Source organism: Harpia harpyja, chromosome 1 (genome assembly GCF_026419915.1).
Source record: "Harpia harpyja isolate bHarHar1 chromosome 1, bHarHar1 primary haplotype, whole genome shotgun sequence".
NCBI classification, from domain to species: Eukaryota; Metazoa; Chordata; class Aves; order Accipitriformes; family Accipitridae; genus Harpia; species Harpia harpyja.
Window position 1 is genome coordinate 15,776,323 of NC_068940.1, and position 23,564 is coordinate 15,799,886.

At 38.3% G+C, this 23,564-nt stretch overlaps 1 protein-coding gene across 4 annotated transcripts in view; it reads right to left on the reverse strand.

Moving 5' to 3' along the window:
- Nucleotides 1-515: 515 nt before the first annotated feature.
- Nucleotides 516-23,564, reverse strand: part of ZCCHC2 (zinc finger CCHC-type containing 2) — a 44,270-nt gene continuing 21,221 nt past the window's right edge. The window contains exons 5-14 of one of the 4 annotated variants that reach the window (XM_052780699.1): nt 20,402-20,514; nt 18,372-18,466; nt 14,865-14,948; nt 13,069-13,126; nt 9,409-9,544; nt 7,834-7,898; nt 6,852-6,946; nt 4,113-4,241; nt 1,898-3,406; nt 516-887 (exon numbers count right to left, since the gene is read on the reverse strand). In XM_052780699.1, the coding sequence (XP_052636659.1) occupies nt 820-887; nt 1,898-3,406; nt 4,113-4,241; nt 6,852-6,946; nt 7,834-7,898; nt 9,409-9,544; nt 13,069-13,126; nt 14,865-14,948; nt 18,372-18,466; nt 20,402-20,514 (2,352 nt within the window). In that variant the 3' untranslated portion in view covers nt 516-819. Of the gene's footprint in view, nt 888-1,897; nt 3,407-4,112; nt 4,242-6,851; nt 6,947-7,833; nt 7,899-9,408; nt 9,548-13,068; nt 13,127-14,864; nt 14,949-18,371; nt 18,467-20,401; nt 20,515-23,564 lie in introns of all 4 variants that reach the window. The other 3 variants (XM_052780690.1, XM_052780719.1, XM_052780709.1) reach the window with 3 other exon arrangements.

A 23,564-nucleotide genomic window follows, 5' to 3' on the forward strand; every position in this document is an offset into this window, starting at 1 on the left:
AAACACACTGAGTACAACATTCATACCATTTTTTTCACCTTTGTTGCTGAACATACAGGCTAAAAAGCTACAATGGAAGAAAAATCTGTCAATTTAAGCTTGTTCATTTTTCTGTATCTGTTCCAGTCCACACAGTTTCAGCCCCTTCCTGCTCTATGTGTTTTCATTTATTTGGGACTCTCAAGAGCGAGCTGTGTACATGTATTATTATCAGATATAGTACACATACAGTATTGTGTGCTCCTTTGGACTCTCCTAATAGGATGTTTGAACATCTCCCCTCAATTCATGAGCATTAATTTAGAGTACGGGCAGGGTCTGTATGATATGCTAAACACTCATGCAAGTCCAACGAATCCACGTGGACAAACAGGGAAAGAAAATAAAACAGCAGCATACGGAGAACAGGGAGGGAGGGAAGGAGATTGTGGTGGGGAACATGACCAAGTTTCTTCTTTCACCATATGGCTGCTCCACCAGTGATGTCAGAGGTCAGAGGACTTTTTTTTTTAAAAAAAAATGCAGTAAACATTGCACATGTCTCAAGTCTTCAGTGCAAAAGCATGGTTCGAATGCTCGTTTTGATTGTTTGGCTGTGTGTTTGAATTACATGCATTACGCAAGCCTTTTGTAGAACCAGGAGGAGATCAGGGACTCAGCTTTCTTCATTTGTATGGAACAGAGGTGCAAAAGCAATGAAAAATTCCAAAAGAATATAAAACCGGGAATGTCCCAAAACACAAGACCAACCCCCCCCTCCCACACACACCTTCCCCCAATTTCCCAAGCTTCAGTTTAAGTAGGCAATGTTTACTTGTTTCAGTCTGCAGAATCCAAGGTATCATTGGAAGGGGGAGGGGGAGGTGCGTATCTCAGTCTGTAAGTGCCTAAAACAGGAAAGAGAACTACTAAGTCACTGCTTACAATTAAAATGGATTACAAAACCACTACAAGGTATCAAAATGGACATGCTCTTCAAAAGGCACTATCATCCTTCAGTCCTTTTAAAGTAGGTCCTAAGAGTTTCTACTATTTTCTTTCATCTGCTTGCTAAAACTGTAAGTTTAAAAAAGATATAGATTGTAGATATAGGACTTTACTGGAAAAATGCAAAGAAAAGAAGACCCCCATCAAGGTTCGTCTTTCCTGTTCCAGTCCAACCAAACAAGTCAGAATGGGCACAGGCCATGAATCAAAAATAGTTTATGCTCTATGCAAACACTGCATTTTCCCCATTCTTCTAGATGGAGAGAGAGATGGCATATAAGACTGAAGCCATTCCTTTGATTTTTAGTTCCAATTGGTTTCTGCCTTTTTGATGCAACTTTTCTGAAAAGTTAAAGCATGTTTCATTTATGTATTGCATGATGGGACACAGAACGATGGCTGATTGTGCAAAGGTAAGCTTTAGAAAAGTTAAAATTATCAAATGGCCAGTCTGTTGTTTTTTTTAAATTCTCACGTTTTAAGAATCCAAGTTTGTATCATAGACAGTAATTGATATCTTTCACTTTTTGCCAACGAATTCTCTCAAAAAAACCCACTGAACAGGAACAAAAAAATTGAAGCAACATGCAAGTCTCAACATAATGCCAAAAACGAACCAGTGAAAAAAGAATGACAATTTAAGACTGATATAGTTTGACTTCCCAGGTCCGAATTACACGCATTTTCAACTTCACACTGTGAACCCCATTCCCTTGCACTGTTCTACAAAATTTTCAGGCAGAGATTAAGATGCTTTGCAGTTTTAGAGCAGGTCACTAGTGCACAACCATTTACACAAAACATACACACGCACGCACACCTTTCTGCAAGACCAGAAACAGCACATTCAGAAAGGTAAAGAGAAACTGCTAAACTCAAAAGCAAGTCCGCTGGGAGTTATCATGATTACCTTGTTGACTGGCCTCCATGGATGACTGCTTACAGTCCTGCGCATAGTGTCCACTTACACCACAATTGTAACATGAAACGTTCCCATTCTTCTTGGGTCCCGACCCATTTGTGTTGGCAACTACGTTAGGTGCTGGATATACAGGATAGAACCTCCCAAATCCTGCCATCTGCTGCATACCATAGTTGGCTTGGCTCCCCATCACTGGGTCATGCATAAGCCCATTTGCATATGGAGACTGAGGCAGGAAGAAAGGAAGTTGTGTTCCATTGCTTTGATGTGCTTGATTGAGGTAGCTGCCATTGCAAAGTGATGGCAGAGTGAAGAAAGATGGAACTCTGTAGACTTGTCCATGAAGTGGGTTATGATAAAAATAGCTATTAATCTGAAGGCTTCCATTGGTCCCACAACTACACCTACGTCCGCAAGAACCGCAAGGACCAGATCCCAACTGCTGCGGAGGTAACATTGTCCCGTTAGTGTTATTATTTCCAACAGCGTTTATGTAGGATGTGCTGTCACTCTGTGCAGTGCTGTGTGTTAAAGCAGGGCTCGGGCTAGGGGCAGGGCCTGGCGTATGTGTAGGTATTGCAGGAGGAACAGTGGACTGGACCTGACCAACACCTAAACCAGCTGACTGAGGTGGTGAGGAAGTTGCTACAGTGTTTAGCACATTTGTATTCTGGTTGGGCAACACACTGGTAGCATGAGGACTGCCTGGCAAAGCGTATGAAGCTGGTGGAGGTGGCGGTGCTGCTGTGGAGAGACCAGCTGCTGGAAGAACTACCTTTAGATTGGTAGGCTGAGGGATTGCTCCTGGGTTTCCCTCAATGTGAGGCACCATTTGATTCAGTCCTACCACCTGGGATGCAGGTTTTGTGATGGGATCTGTAGTAGGAACTGGGGATCCTGGGAAACTACCTGGATTGTGGACTGGGATAAAGGCAGTATTTGGTGATCCAATACTTAAGTTTCCTGTCGGCTGCTGTGGTCCATTAACTGTGCAACTTTCTGATGATCCCTGTGGAGAGGGCATTTTCAATCTATGTATTGCCAAATGCAAAGCAGGGCTAGCAGGCTGGACAGAATGTGGAAGGAAAGTGGATGGGACTGGCAAAGGGGAAGCCATCAGCTCAAGGCGTTTCTCGGGTTCACCAGAGGTCACTGGACCCATTCCACCAGGAGGTGAATTTGCAGACTCTCTCACTGGCGAGACAGCAACAGGCGTGGTAACAAGCATTCCCATTGTTTTACCATCTGCAGATATGGGTGGCGGGACAACTGCTTCAGGCTTTTGGGCAGCGCTGTGCATCACACAGTGTAAGGCAGGCATGAAGGAAATATGTTGAAACTTTGCATTCAAAGGATCTTCTGAAAGGCTTCCATTTTCATTATTCACTGAAGAGATCTGAGCAGATGATTTGTTCATATTTGATGAACTGACAGCACTGTAGCCTGTAAACCTGGCTGTATTCTGATTCCCAGAGTCCTCAGAATTGCTGTCTGTATCTGTGGAGACAAAAGCATGCCAGTCAGAAGAACAAATCTGAAAAAATATAGTCATGCCCTGGACTCATTTACCCATATAAGACTTTGTAAGTTTGACAAAACAAATGATAGTTATGTCTTCCTGAATTATAACAACTTTGAGATTATTTTCATTCATCCACATCAAGCTAGGTCAATCTCCATCACTTGCCTATATCAACCTGCCCAACTAGCTACTGTGTCTTTGAGTTGTGTATATCTGCAAATGTGAAGAGTAGGACACAGCCTGAATTAGGAATTTGCATCTGCTTAGAAAGACATTAATATGGCTTATTCAAATTGGAAGGAGCAACAAATTAAACCATCAATACAAAGAAGGAGGACCTCTCAGACATGCCACACATAACTCGATATAAAACCAGTCCCCTTCATGCCAGAGTTTTTCCCATTACTGTACTGCTGAAATTTCTCAAGAGAGCTATGCCACTGAGGTCAGAAAATTACTACATGTATGTAGCAATCTAAAATTCAGCAGTATTTAAACAGCCCTGCTATTTGCCAGAAGCCTTCAAACCATCAATTCAGGAAACCCATAAAGCAAAATGTGTTCTGTGGCTAGTTCAGAAATAAAAGCAGCTGATAAAACTGAGAAATGAATTAAAATTAATACAAGAAAGAGATTGGTCTAGGAATAAAGACATTCATGCACGCTCTCCATAAATACAACCTCTGTCTTTTTCTTCTTCACTATCAAAGCTTTCCCTCCCATCATGTCGTGGACTAGAAGGAGAACTGTAACTTTCAGATGATGTTTCTCCACATGTATCATGACCAGATCCAGCGTCCAAATTCAGATCTAAAAATAAAAATTGGCATTTTTATTTTTAATCTCAGTATATGGAAGTGAGGTTATTCTGGTTTGCTCACATCTCGGGCTAGTTCAGATTTTTGTTTGTTCCTACTTAATTGCATCTGTCCCCTGTATTCCTAGCATTCCCACTCCCAGCATTCACGACTGGTCTTGTCCCTAAATTTGTGATGACTGAATCCTTAAAGGAGGTGACACTGAAAATTGATATTTATGCAGAGTAGTGAAAAGAATGATCATCCTTAATAAATTCTGTGATGCTTATACCAAACTGTACTATAATAATTTCCACCAAATGCTAGTGATCAAACATTTCCATTCAAAGATATGCAATACTCCTTGGTCATACCAGCAAAGGCAGAAAGCTAGCTAACTCAGTGGGCAACATAAAAATAATACACCTTTTCACAATTAACTCTTCCAGAACAGGCTTTAAGCAAACTGTATCAACAAAACCTGTTTAAAGAAAAATAGGTGAAGTGAAAAAGTGTAAAATAGTTTTCTAAATTCTGAATGGGCTCACGGGAAACTCATTTGCTGCAAACCAGCTTTCAGGGTGGGTTTAGATCCTATTAGTGAAGTCAAGTAAGTAGCTAGTATGCTCTGGCTTTCAAGTTCAGCCTCAGAGGTGAAGGAGCAAGACAGATGCACCCTCTCTCAGAAGGTATGCCAGACACTAGCTTCAAGGAAACCTCAACCCAAAAGTCTTGGTTGGCAAAACTCCAGGACAAAAATTAGAATACTGTCGTTTATTTTATTAATTCTAACAAATTATTATTGTTTTATTTGTAAATTATTAATTCATTTATTATTGCTAGTCCAAGTTTAACAGGTTGGGATAAGTCATCAAAAAGCTGCCTTAATGCTTCAATTCTTGAAATAATTTCCTGGATTAAACCTGTAATTGGTCAAATTATTTTAACAAGTGTTTTGAATATCTAATATAACCTGGAGCAGCAGCGTCAACCTCACATCACTGAAAGCAAGAGTCTAAAATGCTAGTCACAAGGTATGAAGTCTTCAAAGTTACAAGTGTAACTAACCGATGCCTCAGAAAAGCTTAAAATAGGGAGGTAAAAATGGAAGAAAACATGATGCAGTTAAGAGTTACTAACCCACAATAGAGCATTTCAAACCAAGCCTGGATATATAAAGTTAGGCAGAGATTCTGACTGCAACATGAAATGTTTTCTTTAGACTATGTCTCCAACAAGGTAGACATTTTGGTATTTGTACACAAACGCACAGGTACAGGTCTCTGAGCAGGACTTAATTGCTTCCAGCCTCTGTGGGTTGCAGTTTCTTCTTGAAGTGGCCTTAACTAGCCAACAGTATCAGGCAGGCAGTTTAACATCTGTAGAGTAGCGGGTAGTGAGCGGACAGAACTCCTATGGCAAAGGACTCCTTATTTAACTTTGCACTACATCACAAAATTGCACCACCTCTTAAAGTTATTGTCAGTTCATAAAAGCTCGGTGCATTTTGCCTGACAAAAAGAACAGTAATCAGAAATATACGCAGCAAAGCTGTCCTGTGGTATATGTTTTCTGCTTGTGCAGCCCTTAGCTATAGCTTTCTAAAATTGTCTTGGTTTTGCTAAGTTTGTGAACTGTGAATTTACTTACAGTTTTAGTCAAATACTGTTTGTAGAAGGTAACAAAAACTGCCCATAAAACACACGACAATAATTCAGAATGGGATCCACCTGAACTCTCAGAGGTGAGAAATGGTGAGAAGAAGGAAAGCTTAATCAAGACTGTACCCCAAATGGAAGCAAGAGGAAAACCTTGTAAGTGTCCTTTCAACACTTACGCCAATTAGGTGGTGTAGAAAAAAGCAAATTTTTTGTCAACTTTCTGTCATAAGAACTAAGTATAAGACACGCAAGCCTGCAACTGATATTGGGAGCTTAGAAAACATCAAGATGGCAAAGTCAATGGGCAACATAGCCCTTCAGAAATTTGTAATAAAGCTTGGAGACTCAGTTTACTAAAGGAACACAATTATAATTTTGTCTTATAACTAACTGACATACACGAGTCTTGGCCTAGACACGAGATTATGCTGAATCACCCAAACTTGAAAACCCTGTTAGGGCAGCACACACAGTACTGTGTTGTACCTCAGTGGTCACTTGTTTACATACTACAGTTCACCAATGGTTCGCAACCAGAGGGTTTTTATACAGGTTCCTCATGTGTGATTCCACAACAGCTGAAGGAACTAGTGAGCTGCAAAGAGAACACTAACGACAAGGTTCTCGACCTCCACACGCTCAGACTGTCAAATTTCATATGGAAGTAGCCCAACATTAACTGTTTCTGTAACTACTGCTCCACATAAGGCAACCTATGGATATTTTACTAGTATTTTCCCAGTTACGCATAAAAAGAGACACACTCTAAACAACTGCATACAGAAGACTGAGTCTAGCAAGTTCTATACAGCAAGTCAAAGCACAGACTAGACAGCCAACATGCTGACTTGCACCAAAACAGATTTCAAACTTGTGATTTCCCCTTTACAGCAGAACAATGAAAAAATCAGCAAAGTTGGAAATTCTGTTTCTTACAAACAGTTTGGGAAAAAACATCTTACCTTTTGCTGTCCCTGTACGGATGTGCTGTGATGTTGCAACTCTAACTCCATTAGTCCTGTTATTCAACCGGCAGTCAGTTTTCTTTGCTTTCTCCCTGTGTAAATAATTTTCGTATTTTTTTTTCCAAATGCATGGGCACAAATAACCAACCATGAATGAACATATAAAGTCACTGTAAACAAAGGCAGTGACTCCAGGCCAGAAATGTATATTTAACAGACAGAACAACAAATGTAGATAATAAATAGGTAAAGGCTGTTAGTGCAATATACCAGGAACTAAACTGCAAGCAGTGTTACTAAACACTACGAATAAAGATCTAAAAAAGAAAACACACAAAAAAAGAAATGGTACAGCTGATACTGAAGCTGTCTTTGAAAGCTGATGTGTGTAATGCAACCATACACCAGACTAGCATAAAAGCATATGGCTACAGAGTAACAAAATGACAGAAAGTCAACTTGGAAGTAGGCAGAGTATTATATAAGGGTGGAACTGTGTTCACTTCCTCACAGTGCAGGATTGTGTAGTCCACGGGAAGTTCTGAAGCCCTCTGATGTGCAAATTATCTTCAATAAAATATCTCAGCAAGTTACCACCCACTGTGTAATGTTAAAGGTTGCTGTCAATCCTTATTTGATTTTCAGTGTTTTCTGGACAGCTTCACACCTTTTAACTTTCAAATAAATATAAAGGGGAAAAAAGGCAATTTGGTATTGGTTAAGAACCTACTGCTGCTCCGTCATCTTTTTGCTAAATGACAACTGATATTTTGAGAAATGAATGCATAGAATTACATTCTATTTTTCAAGTTACTTCTTTTCAGAAGATAAAATAAGGATTTTTATGCAGACTGGCTTCACACTATGCCAGCTCTTTTTCCACAATAGTGAAACAAAGCACCTCATTGATTGTAGACTGTTTAACAGAGTGAATGCATCACACTTTGTTTCTGGATAACTGGTTACATTGGAAACCTACTTTTCCAGCTGTGGCTTTCCTTTCTTCTTGCTTACTGTAGACAGACTTCGTTTTTCTGCTGTATGCTAGACAGAAAATACAAAGACGCCAGTCAAACAACAGCATTTGTATCATGAAAGCCAACCAAAGAACCCCTTCTAGACTGACACGTCCGTGAGTCCAACACCAGTGTGCTCACAGGTGCTATAAGCATACAAACAACTACTTGTACAGTGCATCCAGGCCTTTAAAATAATGCATCGTCTTGCGTTTATGTCATTATCAGCAAAACACTGAGCAAATTACTACTTGCAAATATTCCAAAGATATCAATCAAATTATTGTTTGCATGCTGTCTTTCCTCTTGAGGATAAAAACAACCATGTTTCATCACATACCTGCTAAAAAGGCTAATCACAAGGCTTAAGGGGCTACAGAATTTATTGATTTAAGCGGAATTATTTGATGGTTGGGGAGTGGGAAATACATGTGGCAAATTATTTTTACATAGTGACAAAGCAGGTACCCAGCCTTAAACTGGAGGTTGCTGCTAAATTAAACTCTAGAATACAACCTAGAAGCACATAAGAAAAAACGTAGCATCTGCATAATTCCTTAAGTATACTATTACGAGCTGCTAGTAAAATAACATATTTGGCAAAGGAGTAAAATTTATGAAAACTCAGAAATAATCTCTGTCCACATATACTGCATTTGGACATGCTTTAAATAGGAAGTAGCTGTTCCTCTGCTTTAGTGTATTCATTTTTTTCCTTGCCTCAAGCTTGCAATATTTCAAGCTTTGATGCAGTCTACCATTTCTCTTTAGAAGCAAATCTCAATTCATTACCCTGCTTTGCGAAATAAGGAAGCTCTTTTTGTTTGGCTTGCTATTCCCCATATAATAATCAATAGCCAAATTCTGCATGTAGAATAAGAGTAATATTAAGCAATTCTAACATTCAAAGTTTTTCAGATGTAAGCAGTGAGCAACCTTCCTTCCCCCAATTTCAGTAGATTATTTTATTTATAATTATTCTTCTCAACTATACTCACATCACAATTGACCATTGAAAAGACACAAATCTCACAAAAAGTGTATATGCATCTAGCTATTAATTTTTTTCAACAAAGATTAATACTCAAGTTACTTAGATAATGCAGGAAAGATAGAAAGAATATGCTTAACCTGTTGTCCCTACGGTAGCATTAATATGGTTCAGTTATTAATACAGCTTCTAGTTTGTTCCTTGCAACAACATAGAAATTCCCCAGGCGTTCTGAAATTCTCTGATGACAGTATGTACAGTAACAGGAAAGTGTCTAATTAGAAATGAACATTAGACTTTTCTGATTACTTATATCCTACTGGGAAATTTTATTTACAAATTCATAAACAAAATATGCAACTTTATGAGACAGTGGTAAGTAATTATGAGGGTTTTTCTAATCAAGATAAGTCAGTAGCAATTTGAACTTCAACTTGTACAATTTTAGCAGGACTCTTCATTTTTTAAAGCTAAATCTAATCACGTGTAGTGGACAGTCTTCTCAAGTGTCTCAGAATACTGCTTTAAAGAAAAAACAGCAACACACCTGGTCAAGTAGGTTTGTACAGTGCTCTGGGTGCTGCTGGACAATACAACTTTTTCTTCTCCAGTCCATTACCCCATTTTGCTCAGAGTGCTGTATGTTAAGGCTATCCAGTGAAGAACATTTTGCACTGCTAGTGCTGCTGAAAGGAAAAAACACAAGTTATGCCAATATGAACAAACTTGCAGGCTTTCTTACGAACATACACATTTTTGCATCACGTTGGGAAACTGCAGTATTCTGCTTTCAGAAAACCCTAGCAATTCTCAAGAGATTTAAAAGATGTACATTACAGTTCCTGTGCTCTAAAGTTATACTAATGGTCTGAATATAACTGGAATTCCTTTTTCATTTGTCTACTGTAGTTTGACGCAAAATTCAGAACAACAGAATTTGTAGAAAACAGTACTTGAGAAAGGAGTTTCCATGGATACTCTGCACACAAAGTCTTTTTGTTTGCTTTTTCATACCAGACTTGGGGAAATTTTCCACATAGAAATGTATTCTGAATTCATCTTCCTTCTTCCTTATCGTTAATGACAAAGCTGGAATTACTTTGTAATCGCTATTTCTTAAATGTCTCATGAATTCTGAAAAGGAGTGCACGGCTACTTACAGATCACACTGTGGCTGTGTTTGTGTGAATTTCAAAACAGTCATCTTGCTTTATATTTTTACCTTCAGGATTGCTAGTTTTGAGTCATGCTTGGAAACCAGGATTGTTAGTTTTGAGTAGTGCTGGGGAGGGGAGTTGCATTTGGCATTTGCTTTGGATCTTATAATGCCTTCTAATGAAGCTTCTCTTCACAGTAGCCGGTCAGAAGCAATATTTAACTAGCTGTGAGAGCACTGGTCAACAAAGACTGCCAGAAAAGCAGTCAGGGTTCTGACAGAATCAGTAGGGCACATGGAACTATAAATTTTTCATGTATCATACAAAACCATGCCCTACTACTGACTGGATGCCCCCCCCCCCCCCCCCCAAAAAAAAGAAAAGAGTTAAGACTTCTAAATTCTTATAAAAATATTTATGCTGATAATTGAAAGTGCCTTTTAATTCAGGGCTGTTGGCAAGTTGCTTCATGAAGGTTACTGCAACATGAAATGTTACTCAGTTCCCATTACGGCTGAAATCTAGCTCACTCCAAAGCCCAAGACGTGCTGAAGTTCCAGTAGCTACTTACCAAATACCTCTGGAAGTAAGTGCTCAAACCATTTAAAAGATGTACAATAGAATATTAAAAAAAGTTTAAGAAAATGGTGAGAACCCAAGAGGGTCCCAAAATACAGACATGAGCCCCTGACTGCAGAGATACAAGCAAGGTCACTTTAGAAACTTCTGCTGAAGGGAGTTAAGTGAATCTGCTGCCAAAATTTACAGTCATTTCATGTAAGCTGTGATACTACTGAATTTTTTATTTCATACATCCGATCTCATCCCTACCAGTAAATTTTTGGACCTTTCCAAGAGTAAGGCTGTCATACTGGATAAAAACAAAAGGTAGACGGATGTAATGTACAAATTTTCCTGAAATGTACCAATGGTATTTGAGATGAACCCCTCTTGACTCTAGACATTTTTAGAAATATTTAAAAGATAAAAGTTTCATTCACTGCCATTTCTTTAGAACCCATAAATAGCAGGCACAGTTTTTAAGAAGACAGACACATATAATGCAAACATGAGAGGACCAACAGACCTCTAGCAGTCAAGTAGTAAACACATTTTCCCCTCTCAAATAAAAAGAAAATAATAGCCAGCAAAAGGAGTTTCTACCACGGAAGTTTGTGGAAAGGCCTGTCCCTGTCTTTCCTACCTGAAAGATAGATGCTAAACTACAGTCAGCTTTAGTGTATTTTATTATACGATGAATAAGATATTTTTTTAATTAGTAACTATATGCTAGTAAGTTTGCATCCCACTCTTACTTCTTAGTCTGACTTCATATACAACTGGTATAATTAGAGATTTTGTCAAGATGACATTCTCTTCTTGAAGAAACGCAAGTTAAGAGTAAGTAGGAGAGTTAAAAAACAAAACAGAAACAAACCACCAAGTTGTCTAATTGGTAATTTCACAGGAATCTTGTCTGTTAAAGATATGTGAACCTTAACCAACATTGTTTTGTGCTATGTTTATATTCTAATTATTGTAATTCCATATAATACCCTCCCGCCCCCGAGATAAATACATTTTAGAAATAAAACAACATAGAACAAAACGGTAAACCACAATAAATTTTGTATCCATTTTTTCTCTTAATATAGTTGAAGTATTGCACAACTATGTGCAAACATACCTGAAGTTTCTGGTCAAAATACATTAATGGGTGAATCCATATTACATAGTTCATGTATCTGAAAGCGTATCATAGAAACATAGAATGGTTTGGGTTGGAAGGGACCTGAAAGATCATCTCGTTCCAACCCCCCTGCCATGGGCAGCGACACCTTCCACTAGACCAGGTTGCTCAAAGCCCCATCCAACCTGGCCTTGAACACTGCCAGGGATGGGGCATCCACAACCTCTCTGGGCAACCTGTTCCAGTGCCTCACCACCCTCACAGTGAAGAACTTCTTCCTGACATCTAATCTAAATCTACCCTCTTTCAGTTTAAAGCCCTTACCCCTTGTCCTATCACTATGTGCCCTTGTAAAAAGTCCCTCTCTGGGAATAGAGGGCTGCCATAAGGTTTCCCTGGAGCCTTCTCTTCTCCAGGCTGAACACCCCCAACTCTCTCAGCCTGTCTTCATAGGAGAGGTGCTCCAGCCCTCTGATCATCTTTGTGGCCACTCCAACAGGTCCATGCCCTTCTTATGTTGGGGGCCCCAGAGCTGAACGCAGCACTCCAGGTGGGGTCTCACCAGAGCAGAGCAGAGGGGCAGAATCACCTCCCTCGACCTGCTCCCCACGCTTCTTTTGATGCAGCCCACAATGCGATTGGCTTTCTGGGTTGTGAGCGCACATTGCTGGCTCATACTCAGTTTTTCATCCACTAATACCCCCAAATCCTCCGCAGGGCTGCTCTCAATCCACTCATCGCCCAGCCTGTATTTGTGCTTGGGATTGCCCCGACCCACGTGCAGGACCTTGCACTTGGCCTTGCTGAACTTCATAGTAGTATATAAACTACTTTAATATGGTTAAAAAGTGCTTCCACTTACAATGGACATAAAACAGCAATGCATACATGCTTTTGCTACTAAGCAAGCTAAAGAATGGACTACCTTCTCCTATAAGGTCATCTCTGAAGCTACTGAAGAAAAGCTTAAAATCAACAGCACTGGAAATTTTCAGTATACGCATGGGTGTGTGTGCACATGGGAAAAAATACATGGAATACAAATTTATGTTACTCAGCTTATAAACACAAATCAAAACATCAACTCAAGTAGTGAAGATTCACAAAATTTGGGAAAGAAGAGAGTTCCAAATGACCTAGAGCTACAGACTTAGAAATAGGATCTTTTGAAATATTCTTCTAATACAGATTAAGTTAGTAACATCCCTCCAAACAACAAGAAATAAAACAAGAACACCCCACCCCAACCAAACAAAAACCCCACAAACAAGCTTTAATCTAGAAGGAAACACATACTCTCAAAGCACTAACAAACAAAGTTCAGAAATGTAGCATGGTCACATTACATCCTAGTACCTACTTGGCAACAGGACTTTTTCCATTATGTTTCTTGTGAACTGCTGTGTGTTGCATTACATCTGGAAAAAAATAAAGCATAATTTCAATAGCAATTCCTATTTCCTCTTTTAGATCAATCCAACAAATTCGCCTTTCCATCACTACCAGACTCTTAGCAGAAGACATCTCCAATAAATAGGCTAGGCTTAATTTACAGTGCTGAAATTAACAGGTGTTGCATAGAGGACAGATCAGTTTGTACAGACAGTATAATCAAGACTCTTTACCTTCCATTTCACAGAAGAATGAAACAGAAAAATAGGAACCATAACAACCATTTATGCACGACTGAGTATCACCCAGTATGAAAGGATGGAGAGAGAAGAAAGGACTCAGTCAGAAAAGTACAGAATTTTGTAATTTTTTCTGAATTGCTAAAATTCATCTCAAAACTATGTCACACATTCTGAATAGTGAATGAAGACAAGTCTTACACAGAAGTATTGCACTCTGAACCTCAAAATTCACTATGTAAGTAAAACTTTACATTTGACATAAAAAGAAATACTGCCTCAAACAAGAAACAAGAACTGCAGAGACATAGTCTACCCTTTTCTTTAAGGCAACCATTAAATTTTAACAAAAGCAACTTTTCTTAATTCCAACTGTTGATGATCTTAGCCTTCTTGGTAGCTGTCATTTTGCCTGAATTCCTCTCAATGCTACACATAAGTCCAAATTATGATTTGGAAAAAAAAAAGTTAAAAAGAAAATAAAAAAATCACAATTTTTAAACTTCTAGTAGCACTTCACTAAGATGGCACAAAAGGTGTTCTGAAATGCATTTGTAGCTTCATTAGGTGAACAGATTTTTATTTTTTTTGAAGGACAGGATATAAAACACTATTTGAGCAATTTCCAAATATATTGTAAATTTACTTGGTGCGTTCTGAACTCTAAAGAATATGGTAATGATTTTTTTTAAATAAGAAAAAGCTGTCTGAACTGCATATGTGGATTAATGATTGCACATCAGGTCAACCGCAAGCTTCTTATACTGTTACACATTAATAACTAATAAGAGTGGTGTCATTCTGTGAAAGCTAGTGTAAGTGTTCAGTGGTCCATGTTCACCTATCAGTCCCATTTCTCATCCTTTCCACCTACCAGAAGCTTATACTTGTTTGCTACTAAAAACAACACAAAACTGGCTTGCCATTCCTTTCAGAATGAAATTACTGACTAGCCACTAGGCTGCTGCTTCCACACGTGAACTGTTTTTGAGGTATTTGGGAAACACCAGCTTTCAGACTGTAATTAATACTCCCTATAGTCCCAAACAGTCCTTATTAACAGTCCAGAATATAAAAGCAGCATAGGTTAAGAATAAGAAAACTTGAACATCCTTCCTGTGTAAAACTAAAAGCTAGACAAATTTGTCACATTTAATGCAAAACAGTCTGCAACTCTTGAAGTGCTGCACTCAACTTCAAACCCTGGTAACTAAAGAATGGGTAAAGACACGAAAAGCTACAAACGATCTTGGCTCAAGTAAATTGTAAAGTATATCTTCCTGGTTGCTCAACACAGCTGTGAACTTCTGCCTTCGAGCTGTCTATGAACACTCCCACTCCTTGAATTACATAGCAACCTCCAAAGGAAACTGCTGAAAGTATATAAAAATTCTTCATTTACATAGCAGATTTCATTCAAATCTCTCAGCTTTGTACCAATGAAGAAATCAGTCAACTGTATGATTTCCAGAACTGAGTGTGGTAAAATTTCTCAGAAAAGAACCACCTTTGAGTAAACAACTACCTTCCTCCTGACTTGAAGCTTCTGAACTGTCCTCCTTGAAGTGTTCTGGTGCCTTAACCGTCTTCAAAGAGGGTTGTAAGTTACCTGCAGAGAATAAAGTTCACGTAGTAACTTTATAGATCTTGAAACACTAGACAGTTCCTGAATGCTTGCACTAAACTGGAAGCTAGGGAAATGGAAGACTGAACTTACTCGTTTGCATGTGGCAATAATTTGAACATTGTCTCCTTCAAAGCAGGCCATCTCCAAGAGTAAAGGCTCTATGGAGATACTTTTATTTTGAAGAAAAGAGTGTGCAAAACAATTTTAAAGCTATGGTGCAATTTCAAAAGGTTGGGATTGTGATTACAGTATTAGAAACATTCCTATTATCCTGCACTTCAGATTTTTTTTATAATCCTTTTGTGTTACAGCAGGAAATGGGAGGAGACCAATGATAGTTATTAGAATTCTTCTGCAACAAGTTACACTCCTCCATTGTCAAATCATTTGCCTGTCAAAAGAGACTTAATTTGGGCTAAAGTCTTCTAGTGCCCTTAACACAGTCTTCACACACAATTTTTTCTTGTTATGCCAGATGGGATGGAAAAAGAATTGGCAATATTAACAGTTTTGTTGCAAAAATACCACTGCCATGCTCTGAAAAAGGACTTAGTAGTTCGGTAATGAATCTAACTCTAGGAGTCTACTCTTTCACTCTCAAAAAGTTCCAAGTTAGTGCAGGTAAAAGCATCTGAAAGCTGTTGCTTAGGAGCTTGAAACATTGATAAGAAGATCCTTCTGAATATTGTCTGCATTGAAGATACTAAGTCTCCAGAGATCATGCTCTAATAAAGTCTGTTGGAATCAAGAGTCTACTGCAACCTGAAAGTGTAAAATAACTGATGTTATGAACCAGGAGGGAGATAATTGATTTCATCCTTAATGGAACTATGGTGGCATAATTACGCTTACTGAATATATTATTCAGTGTGAGATCCCAACTATTATTTAGGGTATAAAGACCCTTCACTAAACATAGAATTTATTTCCACATAGGTTTTACTAAAACCATATTCTTCAGAAAGAGTGAATATTTTTGTATTTCTGTGAAGAGATATTTTTATCCCCAACTCTAAATAGCGACTGAAGAAAAATTTAAGCTACAAATCCTTTGTCTGCCAATTAATTCTGCACATCCTATTTGAGAACTGTGATGAGATTTTTCTTAAAGATATGCTTCCTCCCCCAACACTGTCACCACATTCAAAATATGCTACCACAGGCTAACTTGCAATTGCAAGTATTAGCAGTATTCCAAGAATCCCAAACAGGAAACCTAGAAAAACACAGAGGCCACCAATAAAAAAACCTTGAGCCACTTAACTGTGGTAATTTTGGCAACGAGCAGGATGAGTACTTTTGTCTTAGTGCAGCTTCTATTAGCCTGCACCATAGGAAACGTGATTGTGAGCTACCCCAGACAAGCCACCCAGTCCCCCTTCTCAAAAGAAAAACAACTATGCTTAAATTCATTGCACTATTTGTCTTCACCAACCTTTTTCTTAAGATCTAACTCAGTGTCAGAGCCCTGAACCACACCAATGGGATTTGCAACCTCTTCCCCTGCCCTCCCAAGGGCTTCACCTGCCTGTGCTCAAGATCCAATCTGATACAGCGCAGTTCTGCAATTTTGGGCGAGACTGCTGGGAAAATAACTGGAAGAGACCTCATCCAGGGCCTCCATCCTTTGGCTTGGGAGCTGCATTTGAAGCTCATTGCTCAGGCCCTTGCCTGGGGTGCACGGCAGCCATGCCTGTGCCTGGCCACATACCTCACTGATCCTGTTCTTAACCGTGACCTAGTGACTTGTTTTTCTGCCTTGACCTCAGACCTGCCTCACTGCTTTAGACTTGTCTGCTAATCACCAGGTTCTTGCCTGCCCCTGGTCCTAATCTTCCTCATAGCAAATTAAGCCCAGTGCTTTCTGTCTTACCCATCAGAGAGAGTAGATCATCCTCTTTACATTATGACTCTTTGGTATTTGAAGACTTAAAGTCATCCTCCACTGGAATTCTTCCTCCTCTCTGCTAAACAATTAAGTTCCTCATCCTATCTGTCATGCATTCTAGATCTGACAAATCCCGATAAACTTTCATGTACCCAATTATTTATTTATTTATTTATAAAAATTATCTCCCATTTACGATCACATTATAATCTGTAAGACTTCCTGCAGAATTGACATCTGTCCATTCTACCCTTCTGATTTACCTACCCTGCAGATCATTTCTGCCCTGCACTAACGCAGTCAAGTCTATCATGATGGAACCTGGCACTGGTTCTTTTTCAGACCATTTCAAACTGTAATCATGTAAAACAATGCATTTGCAAGTCTTTCCCACCTAGATGTAGCCTACAGACTATAATATGCATAGCCTGTGCAGTGTGCCTGTCATTAACATGAATCTTTCTGGACTTTGGAAACTCTTTCCTCCCCATGCAGCCTTTCAGTACAACAGAGTTGTCAGAATTTTCACAGCAGTAAATTCCAGCCAGTTTCACAACCATCCTGGACCTCATTAACTTAATATTTTCACAAAACTGCCATGCAAGAATGTCCTCAGTGTTACTAAAAAAAAAAAAAGTGTCACAAAATGACCTCCAGCTTCTACCCTGATCACAATGCCTCCATCTCATCATGGAAAGAATACATTTGTCACAGATCACATGCAGCATTTCAAATTAAAGTCAGCCGTCATTCCTCTATTTTCTTCCAAGCACATATGAGCAGTCTGTTTGAAAACTCCAACTTATTCAATTCCTTACTAAGATCTTCCGCAACTTTTGAGGCAGTGGCCTCACAGTCAGTGCCTTAACTGTCATGGTGTAAACATGCACTGAAAGAAGAAAAGATTCAACAGAAACAAAGATCACATCCTAAGGCATCCACACAGAGAAGCTAAGCTTAGGTCGCACAAACAATTTGTAATACACAAGTAGATAAGAGGTCCACCAAGGAAATCTCTGCAACGCAAATGCTCTGAACAAGATTCTGTATGTTCTGAAATTAGGGCCATCCCACCATTTATGTACTATGTACCCAAAATGAATCTTAGTTTAAGTATCAAGACAAACGCTTCATCTACAAAAGAAACCAAATAAAAAACAGATGTGATTTTTTGGGTCAGCTCAAGCTTTTTGTTCCAAAGTTTAAGATTTCTTAAAAGGAAACAGTCCCGAACTGTTGCACATACTCAATTCATTAATTACTTATTTTAATAGCATGATGGTACAGGGGAGAAGAAAGAAAGAAAGGAACACAAGCTGATGCTACATAGCACGTTCCCACTGTTAAAAGCATGAGAATCTGCTGAAGCGACTACTCATTGGCAGGGAGTTCAATTACGACCAGTGGAATACAATGTAACATGAATACATAATTGTAAAACTGTAATTAGGCACGACAGGAAGAATAGCTTTTTATAGACTTTTTGTTACATAAAACAGTATTAGGATATTTCTTACTGTGAGTGTGCAAAGATTCTGATGAAATTGATTGGAAGAAGTTGTATACTCTCTGATTCTGAAGAAAAGCTTGCGATGTATTTGAAAATAGCTGCCTGAAAATTAAGTGAGAGTTTGTTAAACTGTAAGCAATATTCCATAGGAAGAATACAAAAATTTACTACAGTACCACTTAACAGCAGATTAGGCAGTTCTTAAGAAGCCCAAACAGTTCAAATTGCATGTTCACCATAAACAATGTTAAATGCTACTTTGGAGTTTTGTTGTTCAGTGCTAGTGTAAGGTCGGAGTACAGCCAATGTAAGAAATTGGTATAATGAATTTTTTTAATTTAAAAGTATGTGCTTTTGAGCCATCTCAATTCAAACATTTTAGCCACCTGTAACATTTTATCAAAGAGGAGTTTGAACTGAGTCAAAAAGCACTGGACCTTATTTTTTAACTTTTTTTTTTTTTTTTTTAACTGAGAAGGCTTTTAATTTCCCCAGACAATGCATCTCTTCCTTAAATACACTTATTTGGTTAACTACAAAGTTGAATTCACCAATAATGTCAGTATTTGAGTTTCATAATTATCTCCAAGAGCAAAGAGTGGGATTCTCAATATTCCTCCACACTGCTCTGAGTCTGTTCCCAAGAGGTCAGTGGCAAATTCTATTAGCTTCAGATAAAAAAATAGGCCAGGAATGAATGGGTTTTACATCTCACACCAAGTTTTCTGTTACTGCTTGCCAGGAAGCACTACCCAGTTCTACTTTTTTGGAGGATGGGAGCAGGAGAGCAATTTTTGCCAATTGGCACAACTTAAGACCCCCAAATAAGTATATATATATATCTGCTAAACTTGACACTGTAAGAAAACAAAATTTGTATACAGTAATGCTATTATCACGAGATTATTCACATAGCATTCCAGTACAGTCACAACATAATTTGCAAATTGTAATTGTAGTTCCATAATACAACATGGTTATCCTCAAACTGAATCTCTTGGGTTTGTAATTACTGTGCAGTGAGGCTTCACAACCTTTCTGTATTACAATACATTCTCTTCAGTCAACCTCTATGTAACAAGTTTGCTCATTTAAAATCAGAATGTTTATTAGCCAAAATTGTTTGCACAGATTTAGATTTTGGCTTGACAATCAAGCCAATAAAGACAGACAAATAATATTACAGATCAAAATAAAAGAATATCAGGAAGGGGGAGGTTGAAACACACAGTGGCTCCCCATCTTCTTAAGCTAAGTTATTAAGACAAAACCCAAAGGTCTGATATGCTTGGACCCGCAATACATTCCGAGTAGGAGCTTGAAAAGCGGTGCCTGATTCAGCAAGTACCCTAACTCAAGAGATGCTGCCTAACCTGATGACTAATTTAAGTTGTTTTGAACAAGGTTGAACAACCTTGACAGAAAAGAACAAATGTAACAAGACATCTGTAGCAAACAAAAAGAACAGGGAAGCACACCCAAATTCATATTGCTGTTCTGAGTTACAGGATTTGACCAACATGTCCCACATCCCAGCAAGCACTCTCATCACTAAATAGTAGGTTATGAGGTATGGGCCATTTTCTTACAAATGTGTGAGCTACATTTAATTTTACATACATGCTTCACTATTACTGTTTATTCTTTCCAAATTCTATTCTGTCTCTCACTCTAACCTGTCATAAAATCAGAACATATGTTAAGAGTTACTGTTTCTAGTATTTCTAAATATACCCTTGGATAATGGAGGAAAGACCCTCACAGAAGTGCCAATCATTGCTATATACTGCTACTCAGGACAAATATTTTTGTAGTTGTATGATTACCTCTAAAGAAGTAATCTATTAAAGTTTAATAAGAGTCTCAATTTAAAGAAAAAAGAAAAAGAGTCAAGAATATCTATTTCATTACTGCCTTCCCATTTTCTTCACCAATTGTGTTTAGGCAGCAGAATTTCCATTGTCCCTAAAAGTCATCTAGTTTGACTCCAATCACTTTTCAGGTGATGCATTTCAGGTTATTCGCTAAAATATTTACCTGATTACGGGCTCAAGATCAGCATGCCTTCGCTCTTCCCTCTTCTGAAAACCCTGATTTAGTGCTCTTAAAATAGTCTTGTCAAATGCTTCAGTAGACAGTTCCTTTGGGAGCTGAGAAAAAGGTTAATGTGAAAAATGAGTAGCTGACATTTTAAAGACTATATTTGTTCACCATCAGTCTTTATACCTTTTGGTATCAACAAGAAACTCTACTGTTCCAGTCTGAGTAAGGTAATTTACAGACCAAAGGTACAACAAATCATCATAATTTAGTTTTGCTAGAGAAACACCTTGGTGTAAATCCTCACATCAAACCCAGGTGTAAGATGGTTTAAAGCTCTGTTTGAAAGAACTACATACAGAAATTTACCAATACTAAGTTCTTTTCCAGAGTAATTTACAGCCTTTTTTGATTTATTTCTTTAAATCTTTCACACACAGAAAGCAGCTCTGAAAATAACATCAAAAAATTACCAGGGAGGACAAATACACTGTACTTACTATCATCACTTAGCTACATTAAATTATTTTAAAGAAACAGGAGTAGAAAGGGGACTTTATATAATATATTATATTAATATATAATATTAATATATTATATAATACACTAGACTTCAGTGGGCAATATTGAGATTAATCAATAGCAAGTCCTTCTCCAGTTGCTATTAACACTGAAACTTATGAAAATTCATTGTAACTCTTTCCAATGCCAGTATTACAAAGTGAGGTCTTCTGATGTTCTAGTTCAGAAGGCAAAATTCCTGCTACTAAAGAGCATGTCTATTTTAAATGAAAATATTCCCTAGAACAAAGATTTTTCACATTTACCACTTCCAAAATAATGTACTTAAGTACATTAAAGCTGATCAAATTCATTAATTTACATTAAAAAAAAGTCCTTTAATTTGGGGGCAATTAAAAGTAAACTGCCATAGCAAAAATGCTTCTTCCTGAAGATAAAAGCTATTGCTAATCTGGTTAATATCTGCCATCAGTTATGATCAACAGCATTAAGTAATTTACACTAGAGCAGCATCTTCCTCTAGCATATCTGGAATACACCCAATCCAGAGTGCCAGCTGGATATTACATCCTGCTAGTGGTACAACAGCAAAGCACTAAGTAATTCTTTCACTAAGTAATTCTTTCACTGAATGAAAAGCTACTAATAGAGAGACACTATGTCTAACATAGATAATTGCTTGGTAACATACCTAAAAGCAACTTCTGGAACCCACACAGACAGGTGCTGTTAGTATTAGATTAGTACAGTGCTACAGCACCTGAAGTGTATTAGATACAAAACCAGAAAGAAGTGCTGAAAGCACCTGTTCTTAACTGACCCCTTTGGCTTTAATATGTGCTATTGAGGAACTCTGACTGAAGAATTAGTCAGTATTAACCAAAAGGTACCAAAAAGCTACTGCAGAAGCACAGAGGTGAGCAAACCTCCTGTCCCGATGTTTTGTATTTAAATTTGTCTCCAGGAACAGCCACAACTTTTTTTCTTTAGAACTTTCATTAAAAGGAATTAAATTCCTTCTGTAGTTAAAGATTCAGTTTACAAAACCAAGATTAGGTGCTTGAATTATCTTAACTTCAGGTAATGAGATATAAGCTTGTAAGTAACAAGGCTTAGTCCTTCTTCCAGATATGTGGGTAATTTCCTACATGCGAAGAACTTTTTATGCTTATCACCTAAGAGAAGGCGCTCTTTAAATATAAAGCATCCAAGTTATCCCATTTACTATCTTAGTTTTTCCCACCGATGCTTCTATTCTGAAACAATTTTTACGGTTACCTTACTCCTATCACCCACAACCTTGGAATTTCCTATCAAGTATTTTGACCATTCTTTTCTGTCCTTAGTAAACTGAGCATACTACTTAACAATGCCATGCAGACTGGAAATAAGAATAACAAAAAGCCAAAATGCAAGTGCATAGGTACTGGACAGCATTCTCTTCTACAGTGCTTTTTAAAGCAAGGTGTAAGTTTTATCATGCTTTATTTAACAATTCTGTCTTTCTTCTCTACTTATGGCTATCAAACCAACACAAACCAAATATATTTTTCAGCTATGCACATTCTCCACAGAACACCTCAGCAAGCTCGTAGCAGCCTGTGGTTTTCTTCCTCTTGTCCTGCTATCTTCTATATATCTAGAATCTGCTGGAGCAGTCAAGCCAGCACATGGAACGCTCCACATCTGAAGAGCTGCCGTCAGTCAAACTAGATGGCTCTGCAACATTTTGCATCCTGTTTTCCTGGCTCCTCCGCCTCCTCCTGGCAGCAAGTAGGTACTAGAGGGTCCACTTCAGAAACTGGTGTTCATCTTTACTTTACAGGTAGGAGAACAGGAAGCATGCAGTTGAACACTCATCTGCGTGGGATCCTGTATGACAGTCCTGCTTTTAAGGTTCTCTTCAGGAGCAGATGCATGTACCCTACGTTGTGGGACACCCCATCCGCAACCAGACATGCCATCCATAATTGAAATCCTCACAAATCAAGCTCTGGGAACTCTTGGAACTAGGTATTCCAACTAGATTAAAGCAGCAGTGAATACTCACTGCTTCGTTTCTACAATGCTGGAAAACATAATGTTGATAACTGAAACAGTGAACAAGACAATGACCTTTGTACAGTAATTGGCTTTCCACTTGCAATTAACACTGCAGTTAAGAACACCAGATGCCATCAAAACATGCCCAAAGCAGATCTTTCATTAGTGCCCTGAACAGTGAGTTTAAATACAGAATCTCCCAGAATAGGTGGAACCCCAAATATTAGACACCGGCAATGAAACACACAGTTCAAGGTCACCACACGCATATGGTCTGCATGTGGCCTATACACACAAATGCATTCCCTGCTTGGGGTGGGGGGCGGGTGGGAGAACAACTTAAGAGAACTTGTACTTTTTTTAAACACACACACACACAAATACTTGCTAGATTTTCCTCAAATGTAACTCCTTGCAACAGTGAATATGCCTGCCTTTACTCCACTGAAGAATACAACAGTAAAATTAAGAACTATTATGCTCATGGCTCTGCTTCATTAATTAAAAACAACAAATAATACTCTTTAAGGTCATTCTAACAGGGACACCAATAAGCAAACAAGCAGCACTTGTACCTGTATGTTAACTCTGTGGG